Source organism: Stenella coeruleoalba (genome assembly GCF_951394435.1).
Source record: "Stenella coeruleoalba genome assembly, chromosome: 1".
Taxonomy (NCBI): Eukaryota; Metazoa; Chordata; class Mammalia; order Artiodactyla; family Delphinidae; genus Stenella; species Stenella coeruleoalba.
The window spans coordinates 99,570,667-99,587,997 of NC_137169.1; the positions used below are offsets into that span (position 1 = coordinate 99,570,667).

The following is a 17,331-nucleotide window of genomic DNA, read 5'->3' on the forward strand; positions in this document are numbered from 1 at the left end:
CTTTCTTTGTGTTTCAGAGGAACAGGGTAAGGAGTAGCTAAATGTTCGAGCAGATGTACTAAGGGAAGATGTAGTAGTTTCACATAAATTCACAGGGACTATAACTTACCCACATTCAGATAACCTTCTGACATTTAGCCCTAAACAGGACTTTCTAGAGCAATTGTGGCCTCTGTGCTCAATTTGCTTGTTATCAGAGTGAGAGGCTATCAGACCTGGAACAGTTTTCTCTGGCATTCTTCTGAATAACTGACTAGCCCATTTAAAGACCTGTGTAGAGAATAAGACCTAAACAAAGGACGCACCAAATAATGGTATGAAAGAAACAGTGCTAGGTACACGTGTAGCTACTTAAATATCCACAATTATATGGACATGGATATAAAGACAATCGTGTATAAAATCCTCATTTGCTCTGTTTTGCTTGATTTGGAGTGTGTCATCTTATAGTTGAAAGATGGTCTTCCATAACCAGAAACCCTGGGCTGCTAAACAAAAGACCATCAGATACAAAATGGATTAGTTCTCCATAGCCCACCAAATAGGATCCTCAGCAAATTGGCCGTTTTATGGATCAGGCAGAAAGAAACGCTCAGCACTTTTATAGAAAAGTGGACCAGTTAGGTCCAACGTGAACAGTGAACAGAAATTCTTTTTGCCTACTCAGTTAAAATTGCACTGTATTTTTCTCCATTTCTCTGGTCCCTCTAGTACTCATTTTTAACTTCTGTGCTACCCTATCTATTTCGTAACGAATGCCAGTGCAGCCATGGGGACCCTAATGTTTTATAATTGATGAAAGTCTCAGACGACCTCCCACTGCTTCTGACAGAATCCTAGGCCATGTGGGAGAAAGAGGAAGAGACTGCTCTTATCTCCCGGCCATCTGACGGGGTCTGGGTCAGTGAAGGGTCCCTTCTGGCACAACGCTTTATAGCGACTGTCCCCTCACACCTACCTGAGAAGCTGCTGCTCCGGCATCCTAGTCACATTAATTATCTTATCATAAATGTCTATAATCCCCCTCTTCTAACCGTAATTCAGGATAACAAGCTGTTCTCAAAACCATAGTATTTATTTTCTTAGGCTATTTATTGGATTTCATTTTTTACTTTTATTAAAGAAGTCATTTTACTGAGCTATTCTTTTGGGAAAGTTCTATCTGAATAGGAACATTTGAAAATATCCCTTGTCTGATTCTCAGGCATGGTGCATTTTTTCGTGATATATTTGGATTGGCCATGAAGGTTTTTACACTGTTATCTTTATAACCTAAATTAGTTAACACTTCCTATTTCATTTTCTTAGAAAGAACATTACCTTAAACGTCTTCACTGAAAATTAAACTCAGTGAGTGGGGAGGATGGGGTTTATCAATATTCTAAGAGAATATGGACATATTCTCTTAATCTCCCTCTTGCTTTACTTGGAAGTGCTGCCTTGTGTTGTATCCTTATTTATCTTCTGAAAGTCAATTTGTGTCTTGGTGGTGGAGCAAAGGGCAAAATTGCTTAAACATAGGACTAATTGATTGATATCATTATCAACTTTTTCTAATTTAAGTGAAATATGTTTTAATCAAATACACACAGCTATGAAAGTGAATTCCTATAAGACTGCAAATATGCTGTGGCTTTGACCCTGCTGCTTACACAACTGTAATCAGCTGACATACCCAGTTCAGACAACAGTTTTATGCACTAATCAACCATCTGGCTTTTCGAGATACTAAGTAAGGCCCTTTTCCATTTCAGAAAACAGATAAAAAGGAAAATTCAGGAAGTTTGGAGGCCATAAATGAGCCCATTCCCCAGCCTATGCCTTTTCCACCCAGCATTATCAGGTCAGGATCCCCGAAATTGGATCCTTCTGAGGTCTACCTGAAATCTAAGACTTTATATGAAGATAAACGTAAGTAGTTGTGGAATATTTCAGGAAAGCATGCAACAAAATTAATTTGAATTTTCTTAAAAACTCGACTTTTCCATCTTTCAAAACCATGTTGAAGTTATTCCTTCATTCCCATTTTAATATGACTTTGGGCTTCTTCCATTTATATTCAACATTCATTCATTTATTTTCTTCAAAACCATGTATTATTAAGGGCCTTCTGTCTACCCAACATCGTAGTAGGTAATGGGAATACAGAGGTAATAGGTTACATAGGCCCCACACCCCAAAAGATGATTAAGCCTAAATGGAAAAGACAAAGAGGTAATCAAATACATATACAAATAAGTGCAGATAAGCCCCTAACAGGTTCAGTAATAGAAGGATGGACTGAATGAATTGGGATCCAAAGTAGAAAATGGTCAGTTTTACGGCTGTGGGTAGTAGGAAGTGTCAGATACTGCTTCATATAGGAAGTTAAGCTTTAACCAAGTCTTTAAAGACAATGAGGTAGGTGTTTATGAGACAGATGAAAGGGAAAGAAAGAAGGAATAGCATGTGCACATTGACCTTGTATGGGCTGGGTTCTGCACAGAGTTCAGTTTAGCTGCGTGTGGTTGGCAAGGGAAACTAGAGGGGGAGGGCGGATTATGCCGTTCGGAGGAAGCTGGAGACAGTGGTATACATGATAGAGAGCCACAGAATGGTTTTAACCATAGGGATGAAATTGTTGGACTTGACTTTCAGAAAGATTTTCCTGGCAGGGATACGAAGGATGATGAATCAGAGGGGTGTGTGATCTGAGGAGGAAACCAAAGGGTAGAGTAGACTCCTTCGAGGAGTCCAGCTGAGAGATGATGAGAAGAGAGTGTGCATAGGGTGGAAATTCATTTTCATACTAATTTACTTACTAATGATAGATCTTTTCCAAAGTAAAATCATAGATTTAAGTAGGTTTAATTTTTTAAATTTATTTATTTTTAGAAATAGATTTAGGTCTACCTTGGAAAAGATGTACACAAGTGAAAACATTATATATAATTGCCTTCATACTTATTTAACCTGTTACAGATCTTTGTCTTGATAGTCCGATAGTCCCAGGCCATATTTAGGAAGATGAAACATTGATTTGAAAGCATCAAGAATTAATGGACGTGTAATACTGAGAGCATGGAAGTGGGAGCAAATATTCCTAAGGAGTCTTGATTCAAAGTTTGGGTTAGAGCACAAAACAGAGATTTATGATTGAATTTTATTGTATTATTAATCCTTTTAGAATAAAGTGTGTATTATGTATGTATGTTTGTATTTATTATTTTCTGGTTTTCCTTAGCGCCAAACACCAAAGATTTGGATGTTTTTCTTCGGAAACAAGAATCAGGGTTTGGCTTTAGAGTGCTGGGAGGAGATGGACCTGACCAATCTGTAAGTTTAAATACTTTGGAATTTGGCTGCTCCTGTTAAAACTTTTAAGCAGAGATTTGGTAGAATACGGTGTTTTTGTTTTGTTTTTGGTTTGGTTTTTTAAAAGATTTTGTTTTCTCTGACAGTTTCATTAATATGAGGAAGAACTTCATTTCTATTGGTGTCATAATACCTCCGTTAACTTGGTGTAGCTGAGGTTAAAACTATAGGTAAAAGCTGAATATGTCAGCTGTAAATTAGAGTAATAAATGGTTATACTAGCAAAACATTTACATCTAGAATTTTATTTATACAGGATTCTCACTCAAACTTAGAGAACAAATACAGTGGGTTTATTTTTGTTTTGCCCTTAGTTTGATAAAAAGTAATGTGCTTCTTAGAATTTAAGAACATATTTAAAGTTTTTTTGTATAATATCAAGAAAGACTACGTTATTATCATGCTTAGAAGTTAGGTGAATAACAATATTCTTTTAAAATGACGGGCTTCTTTCTATTTCTGACTAGAACATTTGATTTATAGAGTATAAATGTGTTCTAATTAGTCATATCAGTTACAGTTAAAATAATCATCAGAGACCGTTTAAGGCAGGTTGCCCTACATAGGGCAAATATAAAATACCTCGATTGTTTCTTTTCTTTCTTTCTTTCTTTTCTTTTTAATTGAGCTATGATTGACATATAACATTATATTAGTTTCAGATGTACAACATAACGATTCGATGTTTGTATACACCACAAAATGATCATCACGATAAGTCTAGTTACCATCCGTCACCAAAGTTATAAATTTTTTTCCTGTGATAAGAACTTTTAAGATTTTTCCCTTAGCAATTTTCGAATATGCACTACAGTATTACTGACTGTAGTCCCCATGCTGTACATTACATCCCCATGACTCATTTATTTTATAAACGGAAGTTTGTGCCTACCTCCCCCCAACCCCCTTTCCACTGTCAACCACCATTCTGTTCTAGGAGTTTTGTTTTGTTTGTTTGTTTATTTATTTTGTTCTTTGTATTTCACATATAAGTGAGAATACACAGCATTTGTCTTTCTCTGTCTGACTTATTTCACCTTGCATAATGCCCCCCAGGTCCATCCGTGTTGTCGCAGTTACCAAGATTTCATTCTTTTTAATGTAGTTTAATCTTCGCATCTGGTGATTTTCTCAATTTTCTTCTTGTAATTGATTTCTAGTTTTATACCATTGTGATTGGAAAAGATGCTTGATATAATTTCAGTCGTCTTAAACTTATTGAGACTTGTTTTGTGGCTTAACATGTGATCTGGCTGAGTAGTAGTTGTGTGTGTGTGTGTGTGTGTGTATAAAGAAGACATCATATGTATATTTCTTTTTTTTCCTAATTGCTATGGCTAGGACTTCCAATACTATGTTGAATAAAAGTGGCAAGAGTGGGCATCTTTGTCTTGTTCCTGATTTTAGAGGGAAAGCTTTCAGCTTTCACCATTGAGTATGGTGTTAGCTGTGGGCTTGTCATATATGGCCTTTATTACGTTGGGGAGTGTTCCCTCTACACACTTTGCTGAGAGTTGTTATAAATGGACACTGAATTTTGTCAGATGCTTTTTCTGTACCTGTTGAGATGATCATATGATTTTTATCCTTCATTTTGTTAATTTGGTGTATCACATTGATTGATTTGTAGATGTTGAACCATTCTTGCATCCCTGGAATAAATTTCACTTGATCATGGTATATGATCCTTTTAATGTACTTTTTAATTCGATTTGCTAATGTTTTATTGAGGATTTTTGCATCTGTGTTCATCAGTGATGTTGGCCTGTCATTTTTCTTTTTTGGGGGTGTCCTTGTCTATTTTTGGTATCAGGGTAATGTTGGCCTCATAGAATGAGTTTGGAAGTGTTCCCTCCTGTTCAATTTTTGGAAGAGTTTGAGAAGGATAGGTATTAAATCTTCTATAAATGTTTGGTAGAATTCACCAGTGAAGCCGTCAGGTCCTGGACTTTTGTTTGCTGGGAGGTTTTTAATTACTGATTCAATCTCCTTACTAGTAATTGGTCTGTTAAGATCTTCTACTTTTTCATGATTTACTCTTGAAAGATTGCATGTTTCTAGGAATTTATCCATTTTTTCTAGGTTGTCCAGTTTTTTGGCATATAATTGTTCATAGTAGTTTCTTATGATTCTTTATATTTCTGGTGGTGTCAAGGGTAACTTCTCTTTATTTCTGATTTTACTTTTGAGCTCTCTTTTTTTTCTTGGTGAATCTAGCTAAAGGTTTGTCAATTTTATTTATCTTTTCAAAGAGCCTGCTCTTAGTTTCACTTTTCTATTGTCTTTTTAGTCTCTATCTCATTTATGTCTACTCTGATCTTTGTTATTTCCTTCCTTCTACTAACTTTGGGCTTCTTTTGTTCTTTTTCTAGTTCCTTTAGGTGTAAAGCTAATTTTTGAGATTTTTCTTGTTTTGAGGTAGGCCTGTATTGCTATGAACTTCCCTCTTAGAACTACTTTTGCTGCATCCCAGAGATTTTGGTAAGTTGTATATCCATTTTCTTTTGTCTCAAGGTATTTTTTTATTTCTCTCTTGATTTCTTCATTGATTCATTGGTTGTTCAGTAGCATGTAGTTTAATCTTCACATTTTGTGATTTTTCCCAATTTTCTTATAATTGATTTCTACTTTTATACCCTTGTGGTTGGAAAAGATGCTTGATATAATTTCAGTCTTCTTAAATTTATTGAGACTTGTTTTGTGGCTTAACATGTGATCTGTCCTGAAGAGTGTTCCACTTGAGAAGAATGTGTAATATGCTACTTTTGGATAGAATGTTCTATATATATCTGTTAAGATTATCCCTTCTAATGTGTCATTTAAGGCCCACGTTTCCAAGATTGATCTTATGTCTGCATGATCTAGTCATTGATGTAAGTGGAGTATTAAAATTCCTTACTATTACTGAATTACTGTCAGTTTCTCCCCTCAGGTCTGTTAATATTTGCTTTATATATTTAGGTGCTCCTATATTGGGTGCATAAATATTTACAAATGTTATATCTTCTTGTTGGATTGACTCCTTTATCATTATGTAATGCCCTTTTTGTCTTTCATTGCAATCTTCGTTTTAAAGTCTATTTTGTCTGATGTAGGTATAGCTACCTCAGCTTTCTTTTGGTTTCTTTTTGCACAGAACATCTTTATCCATCCCTCTGCTTTCAGTCTTTGTGTCTCCTTACATCTGAAGTGAGTGTCTTATAGGCAGCATATAGATAGGTCTTGCTTGTTTATACATTCAGCCACTCTAAGTATTTTGATTGGAGAATTTAGTCATTTACACTTAAAGTAATTATTGAGAGGTATGTACATGTCATTTTGTTAATTGTTTTCTGGCTGTTTTGTAGTTCCTCTCTGTTCCTTTCTTCTTCTCTTGCTTTCTATGTTATGCTCATATTCTATTTTTGTTATCTTTTGTGTGTCTACTATAGGTTTTTGTTTGTGGTTACCATGAGGCTCACATATAACAGCTTATATATATATCAGTCTATTTTAAGTTGATAGCAAGTTAAATTTGAATGCATTCTAAAACTCCCCCCCATCACATTTTACGTTTTTGATGTCCCATTTCACATCTTTTTATTTTGTGTATCCCGTTACTGATTATTCTAGTTATAGTTATTTTTACTACTTTTGTCTTTTAACCTACATACTAGCTTCGTAAGTGATTATATTTACCTTACCCATGAGATTTATACTTTCATATGTTTCCTTGTTGCTAATTAATACCCTTTCTTTTCAGCTAAAGTAGTCCCTTTCACATTTCTCATAAGGTCAGTTTAGTGATGAAGAACTCCTTTGACGGTTTCTTGTCTGGAAAACTCCATCTGTCCTTCAATTCTGAATGATAATTTTGCTGAGTAGAGTATTCTTGGTTGGAAGTTTTTTCCTTTCAGCACTTTGAATATATCATGCCACTCACTTCTGGACTGCAAAGTTTCTGCTGAAAAAATCTGCTCATAGTCTTTTGGGGGTTCCTTTGTATGTAACAAGTTGTTTTCCTCTTGCTGCTTTTAAGATTCACTCTTTAACTTTTGACATTTTAATTATAATGTATCTCTGTGTGGATCTTTTTGAGTTTGTCTTTTTTGGGAACTCTCTGGGCTTTCTGGATCTGGATGTCTGTCTCTTTCCCCAGGTTAGGGAAGTTTTCACAGCCATTATTTCTTCAGGTAAGTTTTCTCCTCCTTTCTCTCTCTCTTCTTCTGGCACCCCTATAATGCAAATGTTTTTCTGCTTGAAGTCATTCCATAGGTACCTTGGGCTATCCTCACTTTTTTTCATCTTATTTTTTTCTTTTGCTGCTCTTGTTGGGTGAGTTCCATGGCCCTGTCTTCTAGATCACTGATTCTTTCTTCTGTTTTATCCAGTCTGCTGTTGAATCCCCCTAGTGTAATTTTTGGTTCAGTTATTGTATTCTTCAGCTCCATGACTTCTGTGTAGTACTTTCTTATATTTTCTGTCTCTTTATTGAAGTTCTCACTGTGTTTATGCATTCTTCTCCCACATTCAGTAAGCATCTTTATGACCATTACTTTGAACTCTTTATCTGGCAAATTACTTATCTCCATTTCATTAAGGTTTTTTTCCTTAGGTTTTATTTTGTTCTTTCATTTGGAACATATTTCTCTGTTTCCTCATTTTGCTTAACTCTCTATTTTTGTTTCTGTGTATTAGGTGAAGCAGCTACCTCTCCCAGTCTTGAAGGAGTGACCTTGTTTAGGAAATGAGCTTATCTTTCAACTTTGCCCTAGCTCTTGGTTGTCTCTCCAACCTTTGTGATTGTCTAAGCAGCCTGATTTATTCTCAATAAGTCCCAGTCGCTGAGGGTGTGCCAAGACCTCTCAGTGTTCCAAAGGGAGGGACCTCAGTCAGCAAGCATCTAGCTTCAGGCTGATTGGAAGCCATACCCTCAGGCAGCAGCTTTTAAACTATGTCAACATACACAGTCCTGTGGGACTGCAGTTGTAAACTCTGCTGGCCTCCAGACCAGGAGATCTGAAGGTATCACCTGGGTGACAGTTGCAAAAATCAGGACTTCAAACAAGTTTATAAGCTCGTTTCTGGGAGGTACCAGAGAGCCATAGTGAAGCCAGGGAAGAGTGCAAAGATGGCATCTCCAGCCTCTGTTCCCTAAAGCACCTCTGTAGCCTCTAGATGTGTGGCAAAGCTGAACCCTGCCCCTCAAGCTAGGACAAGTAAATAGGCCTTTTTCACAAAAAGACTGGGGTTGGGGGGCAGTGTTTCAGTCTGCAGTCTGTGTAGTGCCATGGGGGTGGGAGCTTGTCAAGAACTATCTCTCTTATTGTTACAGTCTCATGGGACTCAAGAATGCAGGCTGCCCTGGCCACCAGTGCCAAGCAATTAAGGAATGACCCCTGTGTAGACTACATGTGCCCACCAGCTTTAGCTAAGCAGCCAGAGAGTTCACGGCCAGGGCATACCCACTAGCATTAGCGGGGCAGTAGGAGAGTGTAGGGCCAGGGTGCATCCACTGGCACAGCAGAGTAGAGGGAGGGAACAAAAATTGGTGCCTGCTAGCACCTCTATCCCTGGAGAGAGTCCCAGTAGAGCTCCAGCCCTTCAGCAGATGCTTTAAGAGTAGCAAATGAATCTCCTTCACATACAGTCTAGGCAGTTTTCAAACTGCTGCTTTTGCGCTGGTTCCCGGGGTGAGTGAGTCTGTGTGTAAACCCTTTAAGAAAAGTATCTCAGTTCCCTATAGCCCTTTGGGTCCCCTGGATGTGAGGCCCTTTGGTTTTCCAAGCCAGACATTTTGGAGGTCCATCTCTCCATTGCAGATCCAACGGTTAAGTTGCATGATGTGAGGCACGAACCCCTCACTCCTTAGGGAGAAGCTCCAGCTTTGTGAGATGCCTCTGATTATAGGTCACTGTGTTGGGGGGTAGGGTTTGGCAGACCATGTCTCTGCCTTTCCTACCCATCTCAGTGTGGCCCTTTTACCATTTCTTGTGAAGGAATTGTTCAGCTAATTTTCAAATCTTTTTCAGAGGGAATTGTTCCACATGTAGCTATAGATTCCATGTGTCCATGGGAGGAGGTGAGTTCAGGATCTTCTTACAACAACATGTTGGACCGTACCTCCTCCAGACTAGTTATATTTCTCTTGATTGTTTCTGATGGTAGATGTAGTTTCGTAGATATAGTTTGTCACTTCCTATTTTGTTGATACTCATAGTGTTCGTTCACTTAGGCATTTTAAGAATTTTTCTCAAACAGCTTGGAAGAAACCTTTCTCTTCTCTTCTCTCCTTTTTAATTGAAGTATAGTTGATGTACAATGTTATATAAGTTACAGGTGTACAATATAGTGATTCACAATTTCTAAAGGTTATACTCCATTTATAATTATTATAAGATATTGACTATATTCCCTGTTTTGTACAATATATCCTCGTATCTTATTTCATATGTAATAGTTTGTACCTTGCGGCGGGCCGTTTCCGACCAGCAGAATAACGAGCCGCCACACGCAAGATTCTTCTCGTATCACACTTTATTGGAGCACAGCTTGGTTGAAGAAAGATGGAAGGAAGACCCCGCAATCCTATAGCAGTCTGCTTATATAGGGATTAAGAACATGTGTCGCTCTGTGATTGGCTTTCGCCGATGGTGCGATTTGTGAGCCAGCATCGGATAGGTCGCTACTTTAAAACCTCATTAGTATACTTAGCGCAAGCGCAGTGGCCACAGGAAGGATGACTCAGCTTATTTCAGCTTCCTGCCGCGTAGCAGTTAGCTGACCGCGCCCTACATCTCCCCCTTTTTTATTTATTAGCAGTCTTGATGGCACCCAGATCGGATCTTGATCCTGTGGGGAGACACTAGAGATCCCCTGGATCGAGTAATAACACGATCCGGGCCCTTCCATTGATTGGCATCATTTAAATGTGTAAATAAGGCAAGTGAAAGTCTCTGTCTAGGGGTACAGTTCTCTGCGATTCCCCCTTTTTGTTTTATTAAGAGTTCTTTAAGCTGATCCGCCTCATTGACAAACCCTGTCGTTCACAATAGGCTTTCATTAGTTTCCTTGTGGATTATAGGGCAAGCCTGTAATATGAATCACCTGCATTTTTTGACAAAAAAGAGCAAAGCTTTTGGAATGCCTCTGGGGTTAACCCCAGTCTTTTGGGTAACAACTCTTCACAATATTCCTAGCCAAAGCTCTGGTAATGTTAAATTTTTTTTTCTTAAGACTGTAGATGAAGCTTATGAAACTCTTGAGCCTGTGTCGTAGAGTCTAGCGCTGTTAGAGCGCGTGTGGATCCAAACAGGTTGAGAATCATCACAGCGTTCTAATTGTGCATTTGTAATAGCTTGTTCTACCTTTTGAAGTGCCTGATGGGCTTCTGGGGTCAATTGGCGTGGGGAATTAAGATCAGGATTTCCCTCTAATACACTAAACAAAGGTTTTAGATCCAAGCGGGTTAAACTTAAATATGGCCGAATCCAATTCACATCTCCAAGCAACCTTTGAAAATCATTTAATGTTTTTAAGCAATTAGTCCTAATCTCAATTTTTTGAGGTACTATCTTATTCCTATGTACAGTAGCTCCTAAAAAATTTACAACATCTCCCTTCTGTATTTTTTCGGGAGCAAGAAATAATCCCCTATTCCCTAAATATTTGATCAAAACGCCTAAGGCCTGTTCAAGCAACTCCATACAAGGGGCTTTATCTCGACTATTCAAAGGAATAGAAAAGAAACAATCTTTAATATCTACTGCTATAACAGGCCAGTTTCGCGGAAGAGCTGTCAATACTGGCAAACCGCGCTGTATAGGCCCCATAATTTGCATTTGCTGATTTATAGCTCGCAGATCATGAAGCAAACGCCATTTCCCTAATTTTTTCTTAATAACAAAAATCGGAGTATTCCAGGGTGACTGGGAGGGTTCTAAATGCCCTAATTGTAGCTGCTCATCCACTAGTTTGGATGCCGCCTCCAGCTTTTCCTTTGACAAAGGCCACTGAGGTACCCACACAGGTGTTGTGGTCCTCCATGTAATAGGAATCATAAATTCAGTGACCCTTGAGAAAAACCCAAGTCTCGGCGGTTTAAATTTCCGCGGGCTTCTATAGGGGCGGTCATGCCTTATAACTTACGTCTTATCCCTCTATTAGATATCAGGTTGAAACAAATATAATCCCTTAAACTCATCTAGGATTGGATATAATCCTGGCACCGTTTCTTGCTTTTCCTTTTGTTTTCTTTTTTCTCTTTTCATAATTTCAGGCCTATCTACCGTAGTCCCTGTTTGTTCATTCTCTGATGCGCTATCTTGAAAACATACCTGACTGGACTACTCACCGACGGTTCACTCCGTGTGTCGAGTTCTGAATCGGTCCTCCATGCAGGGCGCGAAGTTCCCGGGTTTCGGCACCACTTGCGGCGAGCCGTTTCCGACCAGCAGAATAACGAGCCGCCACACGCAAGATTCTTCTCGTATCACACTTTATTGGAGCACAGCTTGGTTGAAGAAAGATGGAAGGAAGACCCCGCAATCCTATAGCAGTCTGCTTATATAGGGATTAAGAACATGTGTCGCTCTGTGATTGGCTTTCGCCGATGGTGCGATTTGTGAGCCAGCATCGGATAGGTCGCTACTTTAAAACCTCATTAGTATACTTAGCGCAAGCGCAGTGGCCACAGGAAGGATGACTCAGCTTATTTCAGCTTCCTGCCGCGTAGCAGTTAGCTGACCGCGCCCTACAGTACCTCTTAATTCCTTATGCCCATATTGCCCCTCTCCACTTCCCTCTCCCCACTGGTAACCACTAGTTTGCTTTCTATATCTATGAGTCTGCTTCATTTTTGTTATATTCACCAGTATTTTGTATTTTTCTACATATAAGTGATATATTCCACATATAAGTGATATCATACAGTATTTGTCTGACTTATTTCACTTAGCATAATGTCCTTCAAGTCCATTCATGTTGTTTCAAATGGCAAAATTTCATTCTTTTTTATGGCCTAGTAGTATTCCATTGCACATATATGTGTGTATATAGATATAGATCACATCTTCTTTATCCATTCATCTGTTGATGGACACTTAGGTTGCTTCCATATCTTGGCAATTGTAAATAATGCTGTTATGAACGTTGGGGTACATGTATCTTTTCGAGTTAGTGTTTTCATTTCTTTTAGATATATACCCAGGAGTGGAATTGCTGTGTCATATGGTAGTGCTATTTTTGTTTTTTGAGAAACCTCCATGCTGTTTTTGACAGTAGCTGCACCAATTTATATTCCCACTAACATTGTAAAAGATTTCCCTTTCCTCCATATCCTTGCCAACATTTGTTATTTGTAGACTTTTTGATGATAACCATTTTGACAGGTGTGAGTTGATACCTTATTGTGGTTTTGACTTGCCTGATGATTAGCAATGTTGAGCATCGTTTCATGTGCCTGTGGGCCATCTGCATTTCCTCTTTGGAAAAATGTCTGTTCAGGTCTTCTGCCCATTTTTTAATTGGGTTGTGTTTTTTGGGATATTAAGCTGTATGAGCTGTATGTATATTTTGGATATTAATCCCTCATTGGTCTCATCATTTGCAAATATTTTTTCCCAGTTTGTAGGTTGTCTTTTTGTTTTGTTTATGGTTTCCTTTGCTGTACAAAAACTTTTAAGTTTAATTACGTCCGATTTATTTTTGTCCTTATTTCCATTACTCTAGAAAATGGATCCAAAAAAATATTGCTGCGATTCATGTCAAAGAATGTTTTGCCTATGTTTTCCTCTAGCAGTTTTAGAGTATCCCATCTTACACTTGGATCTTTAATCCATTTTGAGTTTATTTTTGTATATGGTATTAGAGAGTGTTCTAATTTCATTCTTTTGCATGTAGCTGTCCAGTTTTCCCGGCACCACTTATTGAAGAGACTTTTTCTCCATTGTATATTCTTGCCTCCTTTGTCCTAGATTAATTGGCCATAAGTGTGTGGGTTTATCTCTGGGCTCTCTGTTCTGTTCCATTGATCTATGTGTCTGTTTTTGTGCCAGTACCATACTGTTTTGATTAGTGTAGCTTTGTAGTATAGTCTGAAGTCAGGGAAGTCAGGGATTCCTCCAGCTCTGTTCTTCTTTCTCAAGATTGTTTTGGCCATTTGGGATCTTTTGTGTTTCCATACAAATTTTAAAAAAAATTTGTTCTAGTTCTGTGAAAAATGCCCTTGGTATTTTGATAGGGATTGCATTGAATCTGTAGATTGCTTTTGGTAGTATGGTCATTTTAACAATATTAATTCTTCCAGCCCAATAACACAGTATATCTTTCCGTCTGTTTGTGTCGTCTCCAATTTCTTTCATCAGTGACTTATAGTCTTCCAAGTACAGGTCTTTTACCTCCTTAGTAGGTTTATTCCTAGGTATTTTGTTCTTTTTGATGCAATGGTAAATAGGATTGTTTCCTTAATTTCCCTTTCTGACAGTTCATTATTAGTGTATAGAAATGCAACAGATTTCTGTATATTAATTTTGTATCCTGCAGCCTTACCGAATTCATTGATGAACTCTAGTAGTTTTGTTTTCTGGTGGCAGGAATTTCTACATATATGTAGGATTTTCTACATATACTATCATGTCATCTGCAAACAGTGACAGTTTTACTTCTTCCTTTCCAATTTGGATTCCTTTTATTTCTTTTTCTTGCCTGATTGCTGTAGCTAGGACTTCCAATACTCTGTAGAATAAAAGTGACAAGACTGAGCATCCTTATCTTGCTCCTGATCTTAGAGGAAATGCTTTCACTTTATCTTCTCTTAAATGTAGGGTTCTAGCAGCTCTGAAACTAGCCCAAACATTTAGGATTACTGAATTATAGGATTCTAATTGCTGGCAAACAGAATGAATTAGATCTGTTCACCTAGATGCAAGTGAATCTTAGGTCACTCTGTTCCCTTAAAATACTTACTGCTTTATAATTTAGAAACAAGACATATTTCTCTTTTGCATATACTAAACTTGTACTAATAGCCTTATGTAATGGGAGTATTGTAAGAATTATTCCAGTTGCTATGAACAGTGTACAAAAAAAATCTTTCCTGATGACATTCAGTGGACTTTACTAGTAGCTACTCCACAAAATTGCATTTTCTGAGTTTAATGTTTTTGTTTTATTATAGTAATAGAAGCGATAGTAGTATTTTTTAAGTTATTGAAATACTTGGTATTTTCTGTCTTCCTTGTCCCTAACCCAGCAAATCCAGAAGAGATTATGTGGTGTGGTCGTTTGAAGTGCCGTTTTGGAGAATGGTCAATTTCTAAGATTTCACCTTTCTAAAATATGACAGTTTTCTTGTTGAAATGCAAAAATCTATTGGTTTGCACAGTTCTGAGTCAGGAAGTACTTAACTTGGTAGTTAAGGATCTTAGTACATCTTAGTAGACTGTATAGACCAACCTACACCTTATGTCTTATCAGGTATACATTGGGGCCATCATTCCTCTGGGTGCAGCTGAGAAAGATGGTCGTCTCCGTGCAGCTGATGAGCTGATGTGCATTGATGGAATTCCTGTTAAAGGGAAATCACACAAACAAGTGCTAGACCTAATGACGACTGCTGCTCGAAATGGCCATGTGTTATTAACTGTCAGAAGAAAGATCTTCTACAGTGGTATGTGAACCTGTTCCTACTCTGATAAGTTAAAAAAGAAACAAAGAAACTTAGTCCACATTTTTGGGGAGTTTTTGGGGGTTTCTTTTTTGCAGGTTATTTTATTATGTTTAATAGTGTATGAGATAACTCATTTGGTGTGATCCAAGGCCTCATTGTGGAAAGCCATGTAAGGTCAAAAGGATTCAGAAATAATACTACTACTATCAAAAAAGAGAAATAAATTTTGGGCCTCTATATTAAGATTATATTAATATATATTGATGAATTTGCCAATGTGGCATTGTAGATCAGAGTATCAGCTTCAATCTGTTTTCTGAAAAACAAAGTTATTTAGTCATACCAAGATATCCCATTAGCTGAATATCAAAAGATTTTGAATCCTGATGATCCTAAATATTCAGAGGACAGAATGTTTCTACTTGACAAGTTTTAGTATAATATAATTTAACATTTGTGTGCTTACCACGTCCCAGACATACTGATTTTTTTACTTACTCTTTAGAACACTATGATGTAAACACTATCATTATTCTAGTTACTCACAGAAAGGTTGAGAAACACATAGGTGGTAGGTAGTAGGACCAGGATTAAAGCAGGTAGTTTAATTACAGAGCTTGGGGTCTAAACCATTACACTAGGGTATGAAAATCTCATGTATTTTCTCTTCAGTAGTTTTGTGAATATTAAGTAGAAATTTTTCAAAGTGAATTCTTGCCACTTAAAAATTTTTAAAAGATAACCCTGTGGCACCACAAGAGTGTAAGCCTCATGTAGTTTGGGAGTTTCATCCATTTAGTTATGTGCTGTGTCCTCAGTATTTAGAAAATGCCTGCCTGGCACAGAGTGGACATAAAAAAATCTGTCGACTTGATGAATAGTTGCATTACTCTTAAAAATGAGGCACCGTGTTTTTGATTGCAACGTCCAAAGTAAAGGCCCAGGGACTTCCCTCGTGGTCCAGTGGTTAAGACTCCCTGCTCCCAATGCAGGGGCCCGGGTTCGATCCCTGGTCAGGGAACTAGATCCTGCTTGCTGCAACTAAGAGCCTGCATTGCTGAAGCTAAAGATCCCTCATGCCACAACTAAAAGATCCCGCACGCGGCAACGAAGATCCCGCGTGCTGCAGCTAAGACCTGGCACAGCCAAATAAATAAGTAAATAACAACAAAGTAAAGGCCCACCTCCCTTCCTAAATATCAGGTATTCCGTGATGCATACAGATTTTAATGCAGTGTTGCCTCCATTTGGTTATGCTGAAGTCAGAACATAACTACACAGAGTAAAAAATGTGATGCTATACAACTAGAGGTTGGCTCCCTCCTGGAAAGCATCATGAAGAAGTTTCATTGTAGTTTGATATTACTGGAAGCATTTTAGCTAATTCATTCTAACCATGCATTATATCAAAAATAACCTTTCTTTTTATTAATGATTGGATGTTGGTGACACTTTGTCGAGGTGCAAAAACATATTCTCAGAATCACATAGATTTTGACCCAAAGAGACCTTGTAAATGCATATTCATCGATAGCAATGTTGTTGTGGTTGTTGTTTATGATGTTTTGTATCAAATTATGGCACAAAACTTGCTGTTCTTTTGAAATCAGTTAGGACTAACTTGTGTCATTCTTTCTCACATTATGATGTTATCTTGAATAGGAGAAAAAGGTGTAGGTTAACTGCCCATTTGCTAGGAATTCCATATGACCTATTCTGTGCCTAGGAGAGTTTGCCGTTCATGTGGACAGCTTGTTGTATGCCTGAGAACTGCTAATGGTTAACTCATCCGGTATCACCCATCAGGAACCTGCAGTTGTAAAACACATTGTAAAAGATAAATTCTGTGTAGATGGCAAACTGTTCTCAACCTGTAATGGGCATCATCTCTATCCTGATGCAGTGACCTCTCAGACGTCATGAGTGTCAGTCACTGCACTAAATTATATTTAAAGTTGATTTTAAAAGGAAGTTTACTATGTTGTTATTCATTATCAACTTTTTAAAAAATTACTGGTCCAGGTTAAAAACCTTGCTGGAATTAAAATAATTTCAAGAAGGATTTTTTGACTATCAAATTTCACAGAAGCTTTGAAAAACTTCCTTTAAAGTGAGGTAACATTTTGCATTTTTCCAACTATGTACTTAAAGAGCATTTAAGAAGTCAGCTGGACTGCTGCCGCCTACATCTGCACTCAAATTAGGTCCAGAGCTCACGTGGGTGGAGGTGCTGCTTTTCTATTCTTTATGTTATTAGAAGCTAAATTTTCTTGTGAAAGGCTTAGCACAAAAACACTTTAGTTATCAAAAGTTATGATATTCCAGAAATA

The 17,331-nt window shown here is 37.7% G+C and overlaps 1 protein-coding gene across 2 annotated transcripts in view; it reads left to right on the forward strand.

Annotated features, from left to right (window-relative positions):
- Positions 1-17,331, forward strand: part of MAGI3 (membrane associated guanylate kinase, WW and PDZ domain containing 3) — a 265,634-nt gene that overhangs the window by 221,659 nt on the left and 26,644 nt on the right. For both annotated transcript variants that reach the window (XM_079944259.1, XM_079944260.1), the window contains exons 12-14: positions 1,755-1,911; positions 3,224-3,315; positions 14,809-15,001. In XM_079944259.1, the coding sequence (XP_079800385.1) occupies positions 1,755-1,911; positions 3,224-3,315; positions 14,809-15,001 (442 nt within the window). The remainder of the gene's footprint in view (positions 1-1,754; positions 1,912-3,223; positions 3,316-14,808; positions 15,002-17,331) is intronic.